Source organism: Perognathus longimembris, chromosome 23, assembly GCF_023159225.1.
Source record: "Perognathus longimembris pacificus isolate PPM17 chromosome 23, ASM2315922v1, whole genome shotgun sequence".
NCBI classification, from domain to species: domain Eukaryota; kingdom Metazoa; phylum Chordata; class Mammalia; order Rodentia; family Heteromyidae; genus Perognathus; species Perognathus longimembris.
The window spans coordinates 2,965,135-2,989,702 of NC_063183.1; the positions used below are offsets into that span (position 1 = coordinate 2,965,135).

Here is a 24,568-nt window from a genome sequence, read left to right on the forward strand (position 1 = left end):
TTGAACTCAGGGCCTGAGCACTGTCCCTGGCTTCTTTTTGCTCAAAGCTAGCACCCTACCAACTTGAGCCACAGTGCCACTTCTGGCCTTTTCTATATATGTGGTGCTGAGGAATTGAACCTAGGGTTTCATGTATTATGAGGCAAGCACTCTTGCCACTAGGCCATATTCCCAGCCACCCCCCCCCCCCGCTTTTTTTTTTTCTAGGTCTCACTATGTAACTAACTTAGGCCTTAACTCTCAGTCCTCTTGCCTCTACCTCTTTTTTTTTTTTTTTTTTTGGCCAGTCCTGGGGCTTGAACTCAGGGCCTAAGCACTGTCCCTGGCTTCTTTTTTTTTTTTCTCAAGGCTAGCACTCTTCCACTTGAGCCACAGCGCCACTTCTGGCTGTTTTCTGAATATGTGGTGCTAGGGAATTGAACCCAGGGCTTCATGTATATGAGGCCTCTACCTCTTGAGTGCTAGGATTACAGACCTGGGACAACACACCTGCTAAATATATTCCCTTCTTTTTTTTTTTGTCATTTGTAGCAGTAGTACACACTAGACACTGTGTTGAAAATGGGCTTTACAACTTGTGGGTGGGGCAGGAGGGAAAAACTTGGAGAGAGCAAGAGAAGAGGTGACATTGTACAAAAATAAATGTATTTTTCACATGATTTATGTAATTATAACCCCTCTGTACATCATCTTTACAATAGCAATAAATAAAAACACAAACATTCAACAGGTTTGGGAAAAGCAAAACTGAATGAGGGGAGGGGTGAATGAGGGAGGAGGTAACAAACAGTACAAGAAATGTATCCAATGCCTAACGTATGAAAATGTATCCTCTCTGTACATCAGTTTGACAATAAAAATTAAAAAAAAATAAATGCTGGGACAACTCACAAAACACACACACACACACACACACACACAAAAAAAAAAAAAAAAAAAAAAAAACCCAAAAAACTGAATGAGATCCACAGAACTTTCCTGGGGACCTGTTTGTCTTGGACTGCTTCTCAATGCTCTGAGGCTGCTCACACACTTAATTCCAGATGAGCTAGCTCCTGTTTCTAACCTTTCAGATCTGTTCTTTGTTCAAGCCTGGATTCCTCTGGAAACCACACCTTCCCAGCCCAACCCGCTGCCATAGGCCCCAGAAGCTCCTCATCATGCTGGCAGCCCCAAAGCTGTTCAGCACTCGGGGAAACAGAGCCCTTACCAAGCGCATCATCATCATCCGTGGTGTCGCTCGCCAGCCGGAATAGGGTGGGCCGCAGCTTCTCACACCTTTCGTACACCACCTGGGAAAACAGCCTGATTCGCACAGTCCCAGACCCCCACATAAGGTCCCAGACCCCAGCATTCAAGCAAGCAGCAGTCTGGCTGCAAGGCAGACTCTTCCGGCTGTCCCAGACTCATGACAACAGGTCTGAAGTAACAAAGTCTAGGCTTGCTGTATATATGTATGAGGTGTGTGTGTGTATGTGTGTGTGTAAGTATGGGGGCTTGAACTCAGGACTTCACAATTTCTCTTGGCTTTGTCACTCAAGCCTGGCACTCTACCACTTGAGCTACACCTCCACTTCCAGCTTTTTGGTGCTTGATTGGAGATAAATGTCTCATGGATTTTTCTGCCTGAGCTGGCTTTGAATTAAGACAGTCAGATCTCAGTTTCCTGCTGATTTTTTAATAAGTGTATATGCTAAACACTGATGGCTCACACATGTAATCCTAGCTGCTCAGGAAGCTAAGATCAAAGGATTGAGATCAAAGGACTGTAAGGCTCAGCCTGGGCAGTAGAGTCAGGTCTGAGAGATTCCATCTCTATAACTTATCAGCCAACTGTCAGACTGGCGGTGTGGCTCAAGGGGTAGGATACCAGCTGTGACTGGAAAATGCCACACAAGAACTTAAAGCCCCGAGTAAAAGCCCTAGTACTAGTGTAAGATGTTTAAATCAGAAAATACTCTATGTCTGCCTGAGGCCCTAGGCTGGAACAGCTTTAACAGTAGATGAATACTCTCTTTACCACTGCTGTGAGAACTTCCCTTTCCAAGAGTCTCCTGACCATCTCAATCCCTGAACAACATACGCCATTTCATGGCCTCCTGCTGAGGAGTAAAAGCTCTGCTTGGCTCTGCTCCCCTCCTTCAAGCTCAGAGCAATAAGGCACCCTGCCAGGCCTCCCCTGCCTGCGGCCTCTCTCACTGCCCTCTGCTGTGAGGGGAACTGCCCTGCACTGACCTTCCTGATGTGACCTCAACATGGGAGGAGATGGGTCCTGCAATGTCTGCTGGATGGAGCTCAGAAACCTGCCCCTTTCCCTGCCACCCAGACCAAGGCCAGTGTGAATTCCTCCCACTGAGTCCACTCCAGTCATGGCTAGAAACTGGGGCATATGCACGAATTGAGCTGGTCACACTGAATTCCCCTCAGGAGTTCATAATTGGGAGACTGTAGTTCACATCTGCCAATATTGTAAAATGGAAGGGCAGGCAAACAAAGGGGCTAGAAGGCCATCTCTCCTGGAATGGAGAGAAGACCAAGGCTGGCTTGCAGAAGGCACTGTAGAGCTCTAAAAACCAGAAGAATGGTCACCTCAGCACCACGTGACTCTGATACCAGATGCTGGCTTCTACCACAGGACAGTGCATCAGTAAGAAAAGGAGAAAAAAAAGCTAAAATTCACTAAAATGTGTGTGTGCGCGCACAAGCACGCATGAGCACACATACTTCAAAACATAGTATTGCCAGGCACCAGTGGCTCATGGTGATAATAATCCTTTCTACTCAGGAGCCTGAGATCTGAGGATCATGGTTCAAAGCCAGCCTTGGCAGGAAAGTCTGAGACTTATCTCCAGTTAGCCACTGAAAAGCCAGAAATGGAACTGTAGTTCAAGTGGTACATGACGCCTAGGCCCTGAATTCAAACCCAAGGACCAGCATAAAAAATAAATAGGTAGGCAGATAGATAGATAGATAGATAGATAAAACCCATGTCAGCTCTGGTGACTCACACTACAATTCCAGCTATTTGGAGGGCAGAGATCAGAAGGATTGCAGTTTGAGGCTAGAATGGCAAGACCTCATCTTAACCAACAAGCTGGGTGTGGTGGTACATGCTGGTGGTCCAGCCTATTGGGTGGCACAGGTAGGGAGACTGCAGTCTAAAGGTGGTCCCAAGTAAAAACTCAAGACTATCTGAAAAATAAGCCAGAAAAGGTTGGGGATGTAGTAGTTCAAATGTGCCTAGCAAACAAGAGACCCTGGACAAACCTCATTGCTGCAAAAACTAAACAAAAACTCTTACAATGCAAAAATGAAGAGCAAAGAATCTGTGCAGAAAAGATATCCAAGTGGCTAAAACTGTCCGGGCATGAGTCAGTGACTGCGTCTGTGATCCTAGCTACGCCAGAGGCCAAGACCAAGGCTTTGAAGCCAGACCACAGGGAACAGAATGCAAGACTTCCATTTCCAATGAACCATAAAAAGATCACACTCAATGGCTCAAGTGGTAGAGTGTAATACCTTGAGTTCAAGCCTTAGTACTAAACCCAAATTACATAAATAAATAAAATTAAAAATAAAGGATGCTTGGTATAGACATCAGGGAGGCACCAAAAGCCACCACTTCACACTAGGGTAAGCCATAACAAAAAGGCAGGTTTGGTTAATGGTGGCTCATGCCTGTAATCCTAGCGACTCAAGAAATTTAGATCACAGTTCAAAGCCAGCAGGGAAAAAAAGCTCACAAGATTCCATTTACAACGAACAAGCAAAATGCCTGACTGGTGATGTGGCTCAAGGGGTAGAGTGGCAGTCATGAGCAAAAAAACTGAGCAAAAGTGGGAAGTCCTGAGTTCAAACCTCAGTATACACACCAAAAAAAAAAAAAAAAAAAGTTAAATCTTGGCTTTGAATACGGCAATCACACAGGTCGGTGCTACCCAGAACCACAAGATGGTTCTCAGGGCATCCCACACATCACTGCTGAGGTCCACTTAATCCACACTCACCCAAAGCTGGAAACCACCAGTGATAACAAGCAGATGCACACATGTGCATGCACACACACACACAAACAGACACACAGGAAAAAGCAAGGATATACTCTATCTACATGTACAGGGCCAAATGCCTGCATGGCACCTCTAGGAGAGGCATGGCCTCCAGGGCTGGGGTCCTGCCAGGGTACCTGCAGTGCCTCCTGGTCGGGTGGGGGCTGGCCTGGCCTGCGGTATGTGCTCAGCATCTCCCGTAGCACCTTCACGTGACTTCGCACCTCCTCCACCGCACTCACCCTCTTGGACACCTTCTCTGATTTTTCTTGCTCCTTTAGGGAAAGAGAAGAGGATGTAAGTGAGAGCCAAGCCACAGATGATGCCTGAATATGACATGGGAAGGGAGCTCAGTAAGTCTTTAGAGCACGATGTGAACAGGGCTCACTGTGTGGTAAGGAAGATACCCCTGAACTCTGTAAGGGGGGTGGGGGAGGGAACTGCAGCATGTAGGCCTTGAGATCTAGTCCTTTCTATCACAGACTTCTATAAGAACCAATCCCGCCAGGCACTGGGGGCTCACGCCTGTAATCCTAGCTACTCGGGGCTGAGATGAGGATCATGATTCAAAGCCAGCTGGGGCAGCAAAGTCTGTGAGATTTGGTGCTTATGTGGCCTAGTGGTAGAGTGCTTGCCTCATATACATGAAGCCTTGGGTTCCATTCCTCAGCACCACATATACAGAAAAAGCTGGAAGTGGTGCTGTGGCTCAAGTGGCAGAGTGCTAGCCTTGAGCAAAAAGAAGCCAGGGACAGTGCCCAGGCCCTGAGTTCAAGCCCCAGGACTGGCAAAAAAAAAAAGGAAAAAGAAACAGAGTGAGTGCCCACCTCCTTGACCAGGTGCTTGATGAGCCGATTTGCAGCCTGGAGATCCTCTGGGTGGCTGCTCTTGAGAAGTCTTGTCAACAGCTGAAGAGGAAGAGAGGGAGTGAAGTGTGGAGGTGCAGTGGAGTTGGCACCAACACTGCCCCAACAATCTGTGTGTGCTAAGGCACAAAGCTGCCACAGTGACATGGGAATGGACAGGGCACAGAGCCAACCCCGAATGACTGCTAGTTATCTTGGGGTGGGACATAGGAGGACAATATGCCCTAGAAACATCTGGGCACATTTCCAGATTGCAAGAGCTGATAGGGAGGTTCTACTGGCTGGTAGTGGTAGACGCCAGGGCAGCTGGTTTGGGACACTCTGAAGGCCAAGCGTGGGGCTGGGCAGGAACTCAGCCGCAGAGGGCATGCCTGATATGCACAAGGCCCATGATCTATGATGGGATAGATCTGATGGTCCTCTTTGTCACTGTGTCCCAAGGCCTGTCGAGAAGTGTGGCACATAGGGCCCTCAACATGAGCTGGAAGGATTAGGGGCAGAACCGCAGGGACACAGCTTCTACCATTCTTTGAGATCATGCCACACTGTCTGCAAATGTCACATCCCAGCAGAAGAGGAGCCGGCATGGAAGATAACGCAGACCCCAGACCAGCCTTGCTCACTCTGCACACAGTGGACTGAGGGCACACTGAGGTGTCCCTGGAAGGAGATGTGTTCTCACAGAGCCCCTGGTTGCAGTCACCAAAACACAGTGACTGTGGGAGGCAAAGGACTATGCCTGGGTCCTGGCCTAGGATGTAAGCACATTCTCTTGCCAATGGCTGAGGACCAGCCATCCTGGGAGGCCATGGAGGAGAGGACAGGGGTGGGTCAGGACTACAGCAACACACTGCCCTTTCCCTTCTAGCCCCACACCCCACACTCCTGTTGTGCTGTCCGCTGGAGCCTTCCTTCCCCAGGAGAAGGAAGCCTTCTTTCAAACAAGGAGAGGGAAAGAGAGGGGCATTTCCATCTGGCCCATCCACGGACACACCAGACACCAGACCTTAAGGCACCAAAGCCAGGGAGGAGTTTCTTACCTTGGACTTTTCCTCATCAGCATCAAAGATGGAGCTCTTGGGCCAGGGGGAAGGTGGAGGCAAGATGGTATCCATAGGTAGTTTAGGGTCTTGCTTTATGATTCCTAAAATATGCAATGCACGAAGTCCAGATAGACACAGTGCCTCCTGACTTGGGTGTGATCCAGAACTAAGTCCAAGAAGCCCTGATTCCCGACACACTAGGAAAACATCAACGGCCTGCTTAGGCAAGGAGCTCAGTGGTAGTGCTTTGCCAAGTCTGCTCTAGGCTTGAGCGCCATCCCTAGCACCTACCCAGAATAAAATAGTACTAGCAAGGAAAAAAATCATTCCCCAGGCAGGAACCATGCATGTGCTGACTGGGGCAGGATTGATAACAGACCAAACAAGCCCCTGGAACCCATGGCTTGCCGTGGATGGAGACTGAATCAGAACAGACTGTCCTCAGCCTCCTGATGCTAATACTGGAGGGGAAGAGCAGGGAGAAAAAGCACCTCTCCTGGGCACAAGGCAGCGAGAAGGGGAGCAGGGACTCAGAAAAACTCTAGCAAGTCAGTCCCTCACCTAAACACCAGCGATCACTAGAGAAATCTGAAGGCTGTTGGCACAATGGAGGTCACCAGGGCAACAGCATCTATAAGATCCTACCCTCTGTCCATCAGAAGGAAGCAGGGCCTATGTCCAGGGTTACAGGCCTGTTACAGCAGTCCTGACTGTCCTATACAAAATGGCCTTTTTCCACATACGAGGCCTACAAAGAGAAGGCAGAAAGCCTTAGGGACGCAGCCCAACCTTGCTTCTTCAGCATCTGATAGGCATCTCGGATCTTGATGTCCTCAGGAAACCAGACAGTCCAACTGAAGAGGATCTCAATGACACGACCTTTCACTTTCTCGGTGGCCCAGGCTCCCAGATACTGAGAAGGAAGGAGACAGACTGAACGAGCGAAAGACCCTGAGATCACCTGGCCATTGCCTCCAGCCCAGAGGTGCTGCCGAGGCCCAGAGTGTGAGCTGCTCCAGGTTCAAGCCAGGCTAAAGGCACTGGAATAGTCACTTTTTTACTAAGTGTAGAATTGGGGGAAAAAAACAAAAACCTTTCAGATCTTTGTCTCACTTCTGGCACAGACTCTAAAATAAACCTGTAGAATTTCCTGATAGTGATGTTTAGTTATTTCAAAAATGTCTCCTTGGGCTGCAGCTGAGTTTATAGTAATGACTATTGATGAGGTGCTTCAATAGTCCTAGAGCCTGGTTACCCACCAAAGACCAGTCACATAGAGAAGTGGAATCTTTCAGCCTGGTTCCTTGGTCATGTGAGTGCATGTATGCGCGTGTGTGCATGCGCGTGTGCAATTGGGACAGCGTTCCAGCAGGCAGCCAGGGACTTCCTCAGTCCTGTTTCACAACACAGTGTGAGAGAAACACAAAGCCAGCATGTCTGGAGAGCTCGCTGGTGGGTGAGCTACTGCCACCCAGGAGGGCACAGGCAGGGTCTATAAGTGGGCTCAGGGTGTCCTCTGCCCATACCAAGCCCAGCTCAAGGGTTACTTCCATTCATACACTTCATGATGAAACACAAAGAAAAGCAGAGTGCCACAGAGTGAGGGTAGCTCACACCTGTAATCCCAGCTACTCGGGAGGCTGAAGTCTGAGGATCTTGGTTTGAAGCCAACATGGGCAGGAAAATCTATGCAATTCTGATCTCCAATTAACCACCAGAAAAAGAAAGAAGTGGTGCTCTGTTTCATGTGGTATAGTGCTAGCCTTGAGCAAAAGAGCTCAAAGATAGAGCCCATGCCCTAAGTTCAAGCCCTAGGACTTGCACACACAAAAAAAAAAAAAAAAAGGAAAAAGAAAAAGCAAGTGCCTTCCTGTGAGCTTTCTAGGGAGTTGCACACCCTAGGAGGAGGGGGGTAATAGTGAGCAGTGCACAAGTGCCTGCTGACTTGATGCCAAAGCTCAGGCTGGCACACAAAGCACAGGAAGGTAGGAGTAAGCTCTTAATGTGCAGGGTATACGAACAACATGCAACCCCACCCAGGGCTGGAAGGTGACTGAAATGGACCAGAGAGAAAGGGCTCAGAGGATGGGCATGTAGGAGTGGGCGTGGCCGGACTGACAGGTGAAGGAGGAATTGTGTAGAGGCCCAGGCTGGAGGCAATGGGACACTCAATCACACAGGACCTCTTCCGGGAACTCTGGGCCTCCAGGCTACAGCACCTCACCTCCTACAGGCCACACGACCCCAAAACAGGTGGCCATTTTCAAAGGAGAAATGTGGAAATGCTAATGAGGGGCAGGGTCGGCTGACAAGCAGGACCTTCTCCCCATACCTTGCAGAAGAGGCAGTGCAACCACGCTGGACCTCCTCCTGCAGCAGGAGAGAGGCACTGCGCATTCTCTGAGAGTCAATAGGATCTTGGAAGGTGGGGGGCAAGGCCAAGCCCTAAGTACTCACCTTTGGGGACAACACTTTGATCAGCTCATTCAGGAAGCGGAACTTGGCCACCTCATTGTGGAACTTCTCCCCACAGTGGTTCATGCATGTCTCCAGCACCTGCAGACATGGGACTCCAATGAGGGAAACCAGCGGCACCAGCACTGAGCTGAGAGGTACTGGGCAGCATCTGGTGCAGGTCACTCCTCTGAAAGCCCACCACAGCTCTCCCATCCCCTGCAAGCCCACCACCAATACTGGGGCTTTGGAGAAAGGAAACACTTTCAGATCAAGAGGGAAATGGCACCTATTTGAGTCCAGGAAGCAGCTTAGTGGGGAGGGGAAGGAGGCATCCTGAGGCCATCTCTCTGTAAAGAGGACTTTCCAGCAGGTGACCATGGTCTGAGAATCATGCTCTGACCTAGAGGTGGACACCCAGGCATTCTTACAGAGGTCACTCCACACACTCAAAAGCAAGCTGATCCTGGAACTGGCCTCTCTGCTTCTTCAAATGTCCAGTTTGCGGTGTTCTCTTTTTTCTTTTTGCCAGTCTTGGGCCTTGGACTCAGGGCCTGAGCACTGTCCCTGGCTTCTCTTTGCTCAAGGCTAGCACTCTGCCACTTGAGCCACAGCGCCACTTCAGGCCATTTTCTATATATGTGGTGCTGGGGAATCGAACCCAGGGCTTCATGTATACGAATCAAGCACTCTTGCCACTAGGCCAAATTCCCAGCCCCTCTTTTTTATTTTTTGGACATGGGTCTTGAACTCTGGGCCTGGGCGCTGTCCCTGAACTCTTCAGCTCAAGGCTGTGCTCTACCACTTTGAGCCACAACACCACTTCTGGTTTTCTGGTGGTTAATTGGAGATAACCGTCTCACCGACTTTCCTGTTAGGGCTGGCTTTGAATCACAGTCCTCACATCTCAAGTCTCCTGAGTAGCTAAGATTACAGGCATGAGCCACCAGTACCTGGCTTTTTTTTTTTTTTCTATGTACATCACCAGGGCTTGAACTCAGAGCCTGGTCACTGTTTCTTAACTTTTTTAGCTCAAAGCCGATGCTCTGCCATTTGTGCTATACTTCCACTTCAAGCCTTTTGGTGGTTTATTGGAGATAAGAGCCTCTCAAGTTTGTCAGCCCAGGCTGGCTTCAAGCCTTGATCCTCAAACCTCAGCTTCTTAAATAGCTAGGATTACAGATGTGAGCCACCAGTGTCCAGCTTTTTTCCCCCTTTTTGACACAGGGTCTCACTTTGTAATCCAATCTATCCTCAGCCACCACATCTCCAACTTTTCTTTTCTTTTTTTGGTACTGGGGATTGAACCCAGTATGTTGCACTTGCTAGGCAAGTGCTTTGCTGAGCTACATCCCAGCCCCCCCCCTTTTTTTAAGGATATTAATTGGGCCAGATGCTGGTGGCTCATGCCTAATCTTAGCTATTCACGAGGCTGAGATCTAATAGTGGTTCAAAGCCAGTCGAAGTGATAGAGCACTAACCTTGAGCAAAAAAAAAAAAGCTCAAGGACAGTGCCTTAGGTGGGCTGGGGATATGGCCTAGTGGCAAGAGTGCTCAGCTCATATACATGAAGCCCTGGGTTCAATTCCCCAACACCACATATACAGAAAATGGCCAGAAGTGGTGCTGTGGCTCAAGTGGCAGAGTGCTAGCCTTGAGCAAAAAGAAGCCAGGGACAGTGCTCAGACCCTGAGACCAAGCCCCAGGACTGGCCAAAAAAAAAAAAAGGACAGTGCCTAGACCTTGAGTTCAAACCCCATGATGACCAAAAACAAACAAACAAACAAAAAACCCAAAGATATTAATTGGCTTTGTTTCTAATTCTAGAATTGGACAGCATCTTATTTCATGAATCAAAATAACTGTTCCTATGTGCAACACTGGGCCCAAGCCAGGCTTGGTAATGTAGATGCTGACCTCTGCAGGCAGGACGAAGCCCCCACCCAGCTGCTCTGTTCATTCCTGTTACGTTACCTGCCAGCCCCCACAGAAGTAGGACAGGCAGAAATGAAACTCAGTGCCGCTTGCTAGAAACCGATCTAAGAGGGCCACTCTGGCCCAGAGCTCCCTCCTGCCTGCTGTTGGAGGCCTACGAAGCAGAAGGCACTCAGGTGCCACACCGAGATGGCACATAGAGACCTGGGATAGAAGCAAAGACCCCTAGCCCTTTCTGACCCTGGGATAGGAAAGCCTGAGGCTGAGAACCATGCCAACTCACCGTCAAGGCATAAAGAGCTTCCTTCTCTTGTGGAGACTGGATCTTGTGGGCCAGCAGCCAGGGTGCATGGGTTGGCCTAAGGGGAAGAAAAGGCACGTGGAGGAGAGCACTAACCGGTCTGGCTACAGGTGGATAAAGTCACCTCTTTTACAGGAGCTGTTATCCCAAAGCAGAGGTTCAACAGTGCATATAACATGTTTGTGTGCCACCCCCACTGCTCCCAAAATCAGGGACCAACTCTCACCCACTTGTGCTGAGACTTCCAGGGCCCCTTCTGCCAGGCCCACCCTCCTCTTGGTCAGCCCACATGAGAACTCTAGGCCACAGTTGGGCCCACAACCACCACAGTACCCTCTGCTCCACCATAACTGTTACGTAAACAGTGGAACAGAAAGTATCATTAGAGGGAGGGCACATTCCTGGACAGCCGGGCACCTGCGTGACAACTCCTCAGTCCACCCAGGAGTTTTGGGAACAAACTCAAGAAAACCTCACCCTGGGCTGGGCTGGGGTGGGCTGAGTGGTGGAGTGAATGTTTAGCATGTGTGAGACCCTGTTCAATAAATAAATACTAATAGTTGAAAACAACTACTTTAAAAAAAAAAAAAACCAAAATGAAGCCAGACACCAGTAGCTCATCCCTGTAATCTTAGCTACTCAAAAGGCTGAGATATGAAGATCACAGATCAAAGCCAGCTGAGACAAGAAAGTCCTGTGACACTTTTATCTCCAATGAACCACAAAAAAAAAAAAAAAAAAAAAAACCTATGTGGCTTAAGTGCTCATCGCTGTGCTCATGAGTGACCTTACCCATTGGGGTCGGTGTTCACTTGTTCACAGAAATTCTGGATAGCTGACCAGTCCTGTTCCGGTGTGCTTGGGTCTGTGGCTTTGTCTACCAAGGAAATAAATAATAAATGTGAACAACATAACCATAAACCTGGGGGTCAAGGGCTGTGAGGGGCCTGCAGTGGGCAGAGGCCAATAAGGGCAGAAGCAGGCTGTGGTGCTCACCACCATCAGACACTGTCTGGCACATGGCATGTCTTTACTGAAGACAGCCAAGTGTGTGCATAAGCAAACTAGCCCACAGGCAGTGGCCCCAAAGTGGCTCCATTTCCAGTATGGAGGCCAGAACTACTGTGTGGCCAATTAGAGCCAGCAACGGGGAGGTTGTCCTAAGTCCCCTAGCTGCATCACAAAAAGAAAAGCACCTGTCACAGGAAGGCTATGACAGTCCTGCCCTTTCCTACAACTTCATCCACAGCTCCCCAGCCAGCCTCTCCAATGAACTTTCTGCTGGTCCCAACAGAAAGGCTCTTTCAGGTTATAAATACCAGGGTAACTCTCAGGGATTTTTGTTTTGTTTCGTTCTTTTTCTTGATCTCAGGACCAACACTGTCCCTCAGGGCTAACTAGCACTCTGCCACTTAAGCCACACCTTCACTCTTGGGGTTTTGGTGGCTAATTGGAGATAAGAACCCCTCAGATTTGTCTACCCAGGCTGGCTTTAAACCTCAATCCTCAGATGGAGGATTATAGGTGTGGCCAAGGAAGCCTGGCAGGTTGCATGTTTTATTTTATTATCACTCTTGCCTAAAAGTGCACTCCTCTCAAAAATTCTCCATTCTGGGCTGGGAATATGGCCTAGTGGTAGAGTGCTTGCCTCATATACATGAAGCCCTAGATTTGATTCCTCAAGCACCACATCTATAGAAAAAAAAAAAAAAAGTGGTGCTGTGGCTCAAGTGGTAGAATGCTAGCTAGCCTTGAGCAAAAAGAAGCCAAGGACAGTACCCAGGCCCTGAGTTCAAGCCCCAGAACTGGCAAAAAAAAATTAAAATTTAAAAAATTCTCCATCCATGGGGCTGGGAATATGGCCTAGTGGCAAGAGTGCTTGCCTCGTATACATGAAGCCCTGGGTTCAATTCCCCAGCACCACATATATAGAAAACAGCCAGAAGTGGCGCTATGGCTCAAGTAGTAGAGTGCTAGCCTTGAGCAAAAAGAAGCCAGGGATAGTGCTCAGGCCCTGAGGCAAGCTCCAGGGCTGGCTAAAAAAAATTTTTTAAAAATTCTCCATCCTGCAAGACTTGTGTGAATTCCCTTCTCCTGCAGAAAATCTCCTCCAGACTCACAGAGGGCCCCACCTGCAACCCAGAGCCCCATCCTCCCAACAGTGGCACACTCAGGGCATGGGCAAGTCAAGTGTCTCATGCCTGGATAGCCAGTCAAAGGACACACCCACTGACTCCATTCCAAAGGGGAGGAAGGACACCCCACAGGCACCCCCTCCACCCTGGTCCACCTCTCAAAACCCTCTCCCAAAATCCAGGTCCCAATTCAAATGTCCCACTTTCAAAAACACCTCCTCCACTTTAAAAAAAAAATCTCCTACCCCATAAAACAGAAGCTATTTTTAACTCCTCAGAATTTTCTTTTTTTTTGAGACAGTCTACATGTTGCCAGCTTGGTCTAAAATTCCTGGCTCAAATGATCCTTGCCTCAGTCTCAGTCTCCCAAGTCTCTAGGACTAAAGGCATGTGTCAGGATGCCTAGTTAAAACTGCTATTTTACCTGCCCCTCCCCCCCTATGGCGGGCGGGGGGGGGGGGCGGGCCTTGAGCTCCACCCCTCTAGGTCACAATGTCCCTGGACTCTTCCTCATGGGACAGTTATGGGATTAAAGCAGATAGTGTCTCAAGTATCCAGCACAGTCACACAGAGGAGAGAAGTACTCAATGAAGAGAGATCTGGGCTGGGGGTGTAGCTCTGTGGCTTGCATATGCATGTGTGAGGCCAAAAGTAGCACCTCCAAAACAGCAGGAAAAAGAAAAAGTAAAAAAAAGGCTCACACTCAGGAGGTTAAGATCTAAGGATCTCGGTTCAAAGCCAGCCTTGTGACAAATTCAAGACTTACCTTCAACTAACCAGCAAAAAGCCAGAGGTAGACGTGTGACTCAAGTAGAGCTCTAGCTTTGAGTGAAAAAGCCAAGCAAGAGTGCCAGGCCCTGAGTTCAAGCCTCAATATCACCATAGCTCATGTAATTTATTACAATACCGAGAGTCTCCGTGATTTATGCCTGTAACCCTAGCTACTCAGAAGGCTGAGATCTGAAGATCAAGGTTTGAAACCAGCCTAGACAGTCAAATATGAGAGACTTATCTCCAACTAACCAGCAAACATCCTAAGTAGAAGTGTGGCTCAAGTGGAATAGGGCAGCCTGGAGAGTAAAAAGCCAAATGAGATCTCCAAGCCCTGAGTTCAAACTCCAATACCAACACCAAAAACAAACAAAAACAAAGCAAAACAGGTATACATGCCTTATGAGACTGAAGAAACAGCCCTCAAAAACAGAGGCACAGATTTCTTCCAGTGCTTACTTAGTACAAGGCCTTGCTTCCTCATAGATACAAAATACACACTGCCTCCACTCTATAAGAGCTTACATGCCAACAAGTCAAAAACCTCTAAATCAGGGACTATCAGTAACTTCAAATAAATGATTCAAAGCAGTGATTCAGATCGGCATCTGCTTTACTTAAAAGTAATTCTACACCATCTCAGCTTCAGTTTCAGTTCATGACAAGGTCAGGGTTGACACCTGAAAGGAATTCCAACTACTGCTTGTGATTGGTCCTGGCAGTAAAAACAAAGCAGGCAGGGCCAGCTCCCAGGCACAGCCTCCCCCTCCTCCTGGCTGCCCAGGACCAGGGCAGGAAGGACAGGCATCTGCCTTTACAAAGAAAGGGGAGAAACCTCTGGGAGAGTAAGTCAATTTCCAAACCTTGAGCCAAGGTGAAGCAGAAGCAGCAGCTACATAACAAGATGTAGTTTCTTTTCTTTTTTTCCTTTTAAATTTGCTAGATCTTGTATCAAAAGGATCTGATCAGGACACACTGGCACTGTAGAGGCTTACGCCTATAAATCCCAGCTACTCAAGAGACTGAGACCTGGGAGGATGATGGTTCAAGGCCAGCCCAGGCAGTAAAGTCCTTGAGATTCTTATATCTAATTAACAAATAAACAAAGCCAGAAGGAGTCAGGCTCCCGAGGCTCAAGCCTCAAATCCTACCTATTCAGGAGGCTGAGATCAGAGGATCACCATTTGAAGCCAGCCCAGGCAGAAATGTCCCTTGTGAGAGTTTTATCTCAAATTAGCCATTCAAAAACCAGTACTAGAAGGCTGGGAATGTGGCTTAGTGGTATGGTAGAGTGCTTGCCTAGCATGCATGAAGCCCTGGGTTCGATTTCTCAGTACCACATAAAAAAAAAAAAAAAAGCCAGAAGTGGTGCTGTGGCACCCAGGCCCTGAGTTCAAGCCCCCACAACCACCACCACCCCCCCCCCAAAAAAAAGCCAGAAATGGAACTGTGGCTCAAGGGATAAAGTGGTAACCTGGAGCAAAGAAGCTCAGCTGACAGGCACTGGGGGTTCATGGCTGTCATCCTAGCTATACAGGAGGATGAGATCTAAAGATCATGGCTCAAAGCCAGCTGTGCAGGAAAGTCCACGAGACTCAGCTCCAATTAACCACCAGAAAACTGCAAGTGGAACTGTGGCTCAAAGTAGTAGAGTACTAGTGCCCAGGCCCTGAGTTCAAGCCCCATGACCAGCGCGCGCACATGCGCGCGCGCACACACACACACACACACACACACACACACACGAGGAATCTCACGGCCTTTCCTGTCTGGGCTGGCTTTGGACCGAGATCCTTAGATCTCAGCCTCCTGAATAGCTAGGATTATAGGCATGAGCTGCTGGTGCCCAGCTGCTATTTCAGTTTTGAATAACCATGTATCCAAATACATCATCCTGGCTGCCCAGACTTGTTCAGAGGCCTCAGGAAGCTCCAGAGAAAATGATCCCTAGAGGGCTAGCAACTGGCTAGGCTGCATGACACAGACCTGCTCTGAGGAGGGGCCAGGAAGAAACTCAAAAGATACCTTCTGGCTAGGAATGTGGCTCAGTGGCAGTGTGCTTGACGAGCATGTAAGAGGCCCTGGGTTCAATTCCTCAGCACCACATAAACAGAAAAGGCCAGAAGTAGCACTATGGCTCAAGTGATAGAGCCCTAGCTTGGAGCAAAAGAAGTGCAGGGACAGTGCCCAGACCCTGAGTTCAAGCCCCAGGACTAGCCAACAACAACAACAAAAAAAAAAAACACCTTCTTTCTCTGTGACTCTAAAGTCTCCAGGTCCAAGACCTGGCTGAGCTGGCACTTGAGCAGGACATGGAGTGCCCAGAAACCACACTACAGCCACAGATTTACTTCATAAAAGCAATGTTTTGTAGGGTTCACTTCAAGTCTGCTCCTGGGTCATCCATATTAAGAAAACAGCTGAGACTCTGGCTGGGAGTGGAATAGCTCACCCAAGAGTGACTAATTCAGGAGCTGAATCCTTGCACAGAGCACAGCAGCTGCCAAGCACTGGCCACAGTCATGACCCTGGCACCAGTAAGTAGCAGTAAGTGCTGGCAGGGGGAACCCTGAGGTTGCAGGGACCAGTCAGTCACCTTGAGGGGGCCCTTCCCCAAGAGTGCTCAGCCGGCAATAATTCAGCACACATGAAACTCCAACAGGACTCATAGGAATGTCCTCTGCTGGATTCCAAGACAGGGCTCAGCCTCAGAGAAGCTCAGAGTATAAATGGACAGCAATCTAGACTGCCATGGAGCCCAAGGGAGGAGGAAGAGCTAGAAGAAGATGGGATCTACCACCTGGAAGAAGGTCCAGATGGAAGGAAGACAGGATCTACTTTGAGCTCAATTTCTACTAAGCTACTCCACTGGCAGCACCACTAGAGCCAGGACCCACATTCAGAAACCAAAGAGACCAAGTCTCTTAAAAAATAGCACCCAAGGCTGGGAATATGGCCTAGTGACAAGAGTGCTTGCCTTGTATACATAAAGCCCTGGGTTCGATTCCCAAGCACCACATATATAGAAAACAGCCAGAAGTGGCACTGTGGCTCAAGTGGCAGAGTGCTAGCCTTGAGCAAAAGGAAGCCAGGGACAGGGGCTGGGGATATGGCCTAGTGGCAAGAGTGCTTGCCTTGTATACATGAGGCCCTGGGTTCCATTCCCCAGCACCACATATACAGAAAACGGCCAGAAGTGGCGCTGTGGCTCAAGTGGCAGTGTGCTAGCCTTGAGCAAAAAGAAGCCAGGGACAGTGCTCCAGTCCAAGGCCCAAGGCCCAGGACTGGCAAAATAAATAAATAAATAGCACCCAAAGCTCATACCAGTGACACACACCCAATATCAATCCTAGCTACTCAGGATGCTGAGGTGAGATCTAGAGGTTTGAAACCAGCCAAGGCAGAAAAGATTCCCATCTCTATTTAACCAGCAAAATGCTGGACTAGAAGCATGGCTCAAGTGGTAGAGTGCCAGTTATGAGCTGAGAGAACAAGGCCCTGACCTAAAGTCCCATACCAGTGAGCCAGTAGCACACACACACACACACACACACACACACACCTGACAGGCATAGTGAAATGTCTCATATCTTTAATCTTAACTACTCAGGAGGCTGAAACTAAGAGCATCTGTTTGAGGCCAGCCAGTGTTGCGAATCTCCGGCACCTAGTCCCACCGCGGCCGGGAGCAGGCCAGGAGTAAAGCAATGAGGACCGTGGAACTGGTTTTGGGGTACCAGGGGACCTGCTGCCTCATGCCAGCAACAAATCCAGAGAGCCCCATGAACAGGGCTTTTATTAACCATCAAATAGAGGACTGCTTGCAGAAAGCAAGGTAGCAGTCTCTTAGAAGTTATGAACACCAGAATGGGGGGAAACAATCCTAGGATTGGTGACTTCCTGAAAACAGGAGGTGAAGATGAGCAGCAAACAAACACAATTTGGATAGGCTCTTGCCAGGCTCCAAGGTCCCAGCAAAGCTCTGAAGCTGAAGAGTTTACACCTAGGGTGGAAATCTGTGGCCTTTGTCATGCTAAGAGCAACAGGTCTTTCTCAGACCACACTCAGCCTTCGAGAGTAAGAGAATAGCATTCCAATTCTCTTTGGCAGACCTCATGGCTCCACTTATGGGTTCCCACAAGCCAGGGCAAATACTTCTCAAGATCCCCAAGACAACCAACAAAAGTCTGGGTCTGATGGCCCAGGTCTGTCATCCTAGTTACACAGGGAGCAAAAGGAAAGAGTTGAAGTCGTGGGGGCTGGGAATATGGCCTAGTGGCAAGAGAGCTCACCTCATATACCTGAAGCCCTGGGTTCTCCAGCACCACATATCTAGAAAACGGCCAGAAGTGGCACTGTGGCTCAAGTGGCAGAGTGCTAGCCTTGAGCAAAAAGAAGCCAGGGACAGTGCTCAGTCCCTGAGTCCAAGCCCCAGGACTGGCCAAAAAAAAAAAAAAAGAGTTGAAGTCCTGGGTAAAAAGTGAGAGCCTAGCAAGAGCCTAGCACTGAGGGCTCAAGTGGTAGAGAGCTAGCCTTGCGCAAAAATAAGCCAGGGATAGTGCTCAGGCCCTGAGTTCAAGCCCCCAGGACTGGCAAAAACAAAAGTGAGAGCCTATTCAAAAACAGTAGGGCTGGTAGTATGGCTCAAGTGGTAGAGCACCTGCCTAGCAAGCATAAGGCAACAACTAAGACTCCTCCAGCAGGGAGCTTCCAAAATGAAATATAGCACATCCACACAAAAAGCACACAAGGTTTTCCATTAACAGAAGTCAGGCAGGCATACGTAAAACCACACGGGTCAGTGATCAAATACACCGTGTGCGGAAGGAAGCTGTAGAGCAGAATGTACAAAAGCTGCCGTTTGTATTCTGAAAGCATTCTCTTTGGGGAATTTTCCCTCCCTACCTCCCATTCTAGATTGCTGCCTCCATCCCACTCTTGGGTCCGCAAATCTTCGTAATTCATCTTCCAAGTCATCAGATTCCAAGATGGACCTGCAACCCAAGCTGGATCCATAAGCCAGAGAGCCACAACTCTCCCAAATCCGCTGGCAGTATAGCAAGGGACAGAGCAAAGTAGAGAAAATCAAGAGAAGAATCTTGGCACCAACAAGGAGCTCCTGGATTGAATTTAGCCCTAATGTTGGGCCTTTCTTTTGGCTTACTAAATGTACTGTCTTGTACTGGTACCACTTTAAGTGGCAGCACTTTAAGTGCTTCACATGTATTAACTTTGATCTTCCCAACAACTCTAAGGGAAGGCATCAGTCTCCACCTTTACCTTAAAGACACAGTCTAAGCCAGAAGTTGGTGGCTCACTCCTGTAATCCTTGTTACTCAGGAGACAGAGATCTGAAGGATGTGGTTTGAAGCTAGCCTGGGCAGTTAAATCTTCAAGGCTTATTTCCAATTTAGCCAGCAAAAAGACAGAAATAGAAGTATGGCTCCAGTACTAGAGCATCAGCCTTTACTGAAAAACCTAAGTAAGAGTGTGAGGCCCTGCGCTCAAGTTCCAGAACCAGTACATTAAAAAAAAAAATTCAGGGGCTGGGAATATGGCCTAGTGGTAGAATGCTTGCCTCCTCCCTGGGTTTGATTTCCTCAGCACCATATATATAGAAAAAGCCAGAAGTAGCACTGTGGTTCAAGTGGTAGAGTACTAGCCTTGAGCAAAAAGAGCCAGGGACAGTGCTCAGGCCCAGAGTTCAGGCCCCAGGACTGGCAAAGAAAAAAAAAATCAGTCTAGCAGGATGCTGATGGCTCACGCCTATAACCCTAGCTACAAAGGAAAGCTGAGATCTGAGAATCAAAGCCAGCCTGGGCAGCAAAGTCCAGTATACTCTTATCTCCAATTAACCACCAAAAAGCCAGAAGTGAAGGTGTGGCTCAAATGGTAGAGCACTCAGGGACAGCGCCCAGACCCTCAGCAAGGGGGAAGTGTCAACAGAGATGCTCCAATCCCTTCCCCCTGGAAATCTGTCAATACCAAAGATGTAAGCTGGTTATCATGACTGGGCAGGGAAAGGGTACTGTTGGGGTCAAGGCCAGGGATGTGGCTAAACACTGTACAGTGCTGGGAACAACCCACCACCACAGGCTATTATCAATCCAGCATATCAAGAGCAGGGAAACTGAGCCCCCTTCTCAGCTGTCAGGTGGGTTCCCTTTTGCTTCTCTTACCAGCCACTCCTGGTGGAGTGACAGAGTAGCTTGCATGAGCAGTCACGTTTATCTCCCTCCCCAGAAATTCAGAGACAAAAGCTGCCCTTCCTTTCTGCCAGACTGTCAGGCTTCCTGCTTTGGCTGTGACATCCCCCAAGAGAGCCAGTTCCCCTATTGAAGGTCCACCAGTACAAAGTGGAGACCACCTCTCTCCTCTTCTGCTCCTAGATTTTCACTAGCTGCCCTCTCCTTCTCCTTCCCTGTAAGCATGTGGCTCACATTTGTAATCCTAGCTTTTCAGGAGGCTGAGATCTAGAAGAATACAGTTTGAAGCTAGCCCAGGGAGACATGTTCAGAAGACTTCCTCTCCAGTTAACCAGCAAAAAAGCCAGGCTGAAGGCATAGTTCAAGTGGTAGAGCACCAGCTATAAGTAAGAAACCCAATCAAGCATGAAAGCCCCAGTACCCCCCACACACACAATGTTTAAATAATTTTTAGGGGTCGGTTGTGGGGCTTGAACTCAGGGCCTAGGTGCTGTCCCGGAGCCTCTTTGTGCTCAAGTCTAGTGTTCTATCCCTGGAGCCACAGCGCCACTTCCTTAAATAAATTTTAAAGCCATCTACCACATCCTCTTGCAGATTTATTCTGCTTGACCTTCAATGAGAAGAAAACCTCTAAAGTACTAAGTTATGATTCAAAGTAGTTGCCAACTTTTGAAAAATTCACATGAAATAAAAGGTTCTAGCCCTCCCTGACTATCTGGAAGATAGCCCGGACTAGACCTTATCTGAAAAACTAAAAATAAGAAGGCTGGGGGTACATACAGCTCAAGCTCTCACTTGCCCAGCAAACTCAAAGCTGAGTCCAATCACCAAAAACATGAAGAAGTAGTAGAAGTAGAAGTAGGAAAAGGAGGAGGGGGAAAAGGAGAGGAGGAGGAGGAGGAGGAGGAGGAGGAGGAGGAGGAGGAGGAGGAGGAGGAGGAGGAGGAAGAGGAGCAGGAGGAAGAGGAGGAGAAGGAGGAGGAGGGAAGAAGAAGAAGAAGAAGAAGAAGAAGAAGAAGAAGAAGAAGAAGAAGAAGAAGAAGAAGAAGAAGAAGAAGAGGAAGCAGCAGCAGCAGCAGCAGCAGCAGCAAGCTAGCTAGAAAACCAAACAGCTTTGGAATACCCTACCCCAAACACTGGGGCTCTCCATGGGCAGCCAGGGCTCCAGGCCCTCTCCTCAGGGCCTCCTCAGGGCCTGCTGTGCTATACCAACCAGCAGACTTGGTTGTTATTCCATTCTGCACAGCCTCTAGGATCCCCTTGCCTCTACTGGTTAACTCAAACAATATCTCTCATTAGTAACCTTTTACCTGCTGAATTCAAAATTTCCTCTTTTCCATTTTTAAGCAATCTACCCCCCACACACACACACAAATTACCCACAATAGCCCTCCTTTGGGAGCTGTGTGATTTGCCACTCCTCAATCTTCCCCTGGGCTCTTCTGCCTCCTTTTAGTTTCCATGCTATTCTTCCTATCTGTGGCCTTACATGCTGGGGTTCTTGGGGATGCACCTCCAAGATCTTAGCTCTTCTTCACAGGCAACATTCTTCCTGAGCAAACTGGTTGGCAGACACAACTCCCACTCTCTGTCTCTCTCCCTGGAAGTAACCCCATGCCTGCAGCAGTCCTTTCTGACCCACTCAACTGTCTTCTTATAAATCACCTCCTCCTCATTATCCGTGAGCCCCCAAACTTGGGATCCACCCTACACTCCTTCACCGGAGAGAGCCCCTGGGTTCTTGATAGTGTCTGCAAATCCTTTCTACTCTCCTTCCCATTGCCTCCTGGTGCAGCCCCACGACTACTGAGTACTCCAAATCTCCGAGCCAGCAAGGCAAAGCAACTGTGGATATGTGCCTGTCAAGCTTACAAGATGAGATTCTCCAGGTAAAAACTCCCAACAGCTTCTCCCCACTGGTAAATATAACCCTTCCGTGGCTCACCAGATCCTACCTATCCCACCCAATTAGCAAATTAGCACACAGCAGCAGTCCTCCCCAGATTCGGTGGGAGGCTTTGCACACGCCAGGCCACTGATCAACTTGTTCCCCAGGCCAGGTTGTTCCCTATTTTCTGGTCCCTTGCTAGAATAGGGGGGCGGGGGAAGCTCCGGGTTCTACTGGCCACTCAAACACCGCTCTATCCACCCGGACAATCCCCAGGTAAACAGGCCCGGACCAGCTCCGGCCGCGCCGACACGCGCCCCTCCCCCAGCACGTTAAACCAGCGCTGTCCCCAGCGGGGCCCCGGACCACATGCCGCAGCGCCCCAGCATCTTGCAGTCTTGACTCCCCTCGCTCCCCTAATCCTTGGTGGTGGATGGGTGCAGGAAGAGCCCCACGGCCGGGAGCACCGTAAAGCGCCCCCAGAGAACACGGACGAGACTGACTGAGCAAAGGGTAAGCACGCGCAGAGAGGCACGGCGGCTGCACGGGCTCGTAAACCCCGGCGGGTGGATAAAGCCCTCGGCCTCCCGCGGACGGCCCCAGGCCGGGTCCGCTCACAGGCCCGCGTCACCCCACGTTCCGACATCCCCGCTGCACCCCGTGCCTGGGGTCGCAGTCAGGACTAACAATGGCTGGAGCGCGTTCTGCACAGCGCGGGACACAAAAGCAGCCCCTGGGCGCTCGGCCTTGCACGGAAGGGTGGGGTGACGGGGGAGAAGCCCCCTCAGGCTGGGGACACCAGGGTGAGGCCTTTCCGCGCCGTCGCCGCCTCCCCCCGCCCCGCACCCCGCGGCCACCGCCGAAGCAACAAGGCCCGGGGAGGCGGCGGGAAGCGACGCCTCGCGTGGGGCCTGGCCCCGCCACTCACTGAGCCACAGCTCCAGCGCCGCCGCTGGTCCCGGGGGGCCCTCCGTGGACTCGGCCCCCGCCGCCGGCCCATTCCCCGCCGCCACAGCTGTCGCCGCCATCACCCAGTCCCGTTACGGTCCCGCCGCGGTCACGGCCCCGTAGCTGCTGCAGCTGTGACCGCCTGGAGGGCTCCAGAGCTGCCGACGCGGCGGCACGTGACCGGGGCGGGGCCTCTCGGGGCCACGCCCTCGCCTGAGCTCACTGCAACCACGCCCCCTGTGGCCCCGCCCCGCGCTGCCTCGGGCCTGAGACCCAGCTATGCTGGTCTCCTCCAGGAACTCCATCTAGCAAGGTCGGAGCCCACCGACTAGCCTCACAGGCTTGAACCCATATTCCACTTTGGTTTTTCTTTTTTTTTTTTTTGGCCATTCCTGGGCCTTGGACTCTGGGCCTGAGCACTGTCCCTGGCTTCTTCCCGCTCAAGGCTAGCACTCTGCCACCTGAGCCACAGCGCCCCTTCTGGCTGTTTTCCATATATGTGGTGCTGGGGAATCGAACTGAGAGCTTCACAGGAGGCAAGCACTCTTGCCACTAGGCCATATTCCCAGCCCCCACTTTGGTTTTTCTGCCAGTCCTGGGGCTTGAACTCAGAGCCTGAGCACTGTTCCTGGCTTCTTTATGCTCAAGGCTAGCACTGCTAAGCCACATCATTCCTAGCCTCTGTACCCCATATTTGAATTATTCCCTCAGAGAGTGTGTGTGTGAGTGCGCGCACGCGCGCGCACATATGTCGGTCTTGGAGCTTAAACTCAGAGCCTGGGTACTGCCTGGGAAGTTTTTTAGCTCCAAACTGGAGCTCTACCAAGTGAGCCACAGATCTACTTCTGGTTTTTGGTGGTTAACTGAAGATAAGCATCTCATGGACTTTCCTTTGAACTGGTATCCGAAGACCTTAGATTCTTGAATAGCTAGGATTACAGGCGAGTCACCCAAACTTGGCCTTCCCTTAGCATTTTTATCTTGGATAGTCTTCCTAGATTTTCAGACCACCATTTCTAAAGTAATGCCCAGCTTCCCTATATATTCCTTTTATTTTGGGACCAGTCCTGGGGCTTGAACTCAGGGCGTTGACACTGTCCCTGAGATTTTTCTTTTTTTTTTTTTAATGAAAATTTAGAATATTGGGCTGGGGATATGGCCTAGTGGCAAAGAGTGCTTGTCTCGTATACATGAGGCCCTGGGTTCAATTCCCCAGCACCACATACACAGAAAATGGCCAGAAGTGGCGCTGTGGCTCAAGTGGCAGAGTGCTAGCCTTGAGCAAAAAAAAAAAAAAAGAAGAAGAAGAAGAAGCCAGGGACAGTGCTCAGGCCCTGAGTCCAAGCCCCAGGACTGGCCAAAAAAAAAAAAAAAAAAGGAAATTTAGAATATAACATTTATTCTGTGGACAGAAATAAAGGGAAAGATACAGAAATCAATTTTTCCCATTACAATTTATAAAATCAGACACAAGGAATCTATAAGCAGTGATTTTTTTAAATAAAAGCAGTAATTTAACTTCAAATAAATATATTACCTTTCTATTCTTTATTCTGGTGTTTATGCATGTACTTGGCAGAACCTACTAGCTTACTGAAATCAACAACAATCCAATCCATGATACTTCATTTGCCTGAGACAACAAACGACTTACATTTGAAATTTTTTTTCTTATAGTAAAGGTGTGAACCTTAAGTCATTATAAAAATGCTCCCTCCACTCCTGGGCCTAGTGTTTTCATTCAAGGCTAGTACTCTTATCATTTGAGCCACAGCTCCACTTCTATCTTTTTGGCTGTTAATTGGAGATAAGCAATCTCATGGACTTTCCTGCCTGGGCAGGCTTTGAACCATGAACCTCAGATCTCAGCCTCCTGAGTAGCTAGGATTGCAGACATAAGCCACCAGCTTTCCCCTTTCTCTATAACACTTTAAACCATCATCAACTCAATACATAATTATTTTGTGAAAGA

General features: G+C 49.3%; 1 protein-coding gene across 1 annotated transcript in view; it reads right to left on the bottom strand.

The window, feature by feature from the left end:
* Nucleotides 1–22,740, bottom strand: part of Gga2 (golgi associated, gamma adaptin ear containing, ARF binding protein 2) — a 37,724-nt gene extending 14,984 nt beyond the window's left edge. Inside the window, exons 1-9 of the mRNA XM_048333039.1 lie at nucleotides 22,577–22,740; nucleotides 11,441–11,525; nucleotides 10,631–10,706; nucleotides 8,416–8,514; nucleotides 6,748–6,871; nucleotides 5,956–6,059; nucleotides 4,877–4,957; nucleotides 4,187–4,324; nucleotides 1,211–1,292 (exon numbers count right to left, since the gene is read on the bottom strand). Coding sequence (XP_048188996.1) covers nucleotides 1,211–1,292; nucleotides 4,187–4,324; nucleotides 4,877–4,957; nucleotides 5,956–6,059; nucleotides 6,748–6,871; nucleotides 8,416–8,514; nucleotides 10,631–10,706; nucleotides 11,441–11,525; nucleotides 22,577–22,676 — 889 coding nt within the window. The 5' untranslated portion in view covers nucleotides 22,677–22,740. The remainder of the gene's footprint in view (nucleotides 1–1,210; nucleotides 1,293–4,186; nucleotides 4,325–4,876; nucleotides 4,958–5,955; nucleotides 6,060–6,747; nucleotides 6,872–8,415; nucleotides 8,515–10,630; nucleotides 10,707–11,440; nucleotides 11,526–22,576) is intronic.
* Between the last annotated feature and the right edge of the window lie 1,828 nt (nucleotides 22,741–24,568).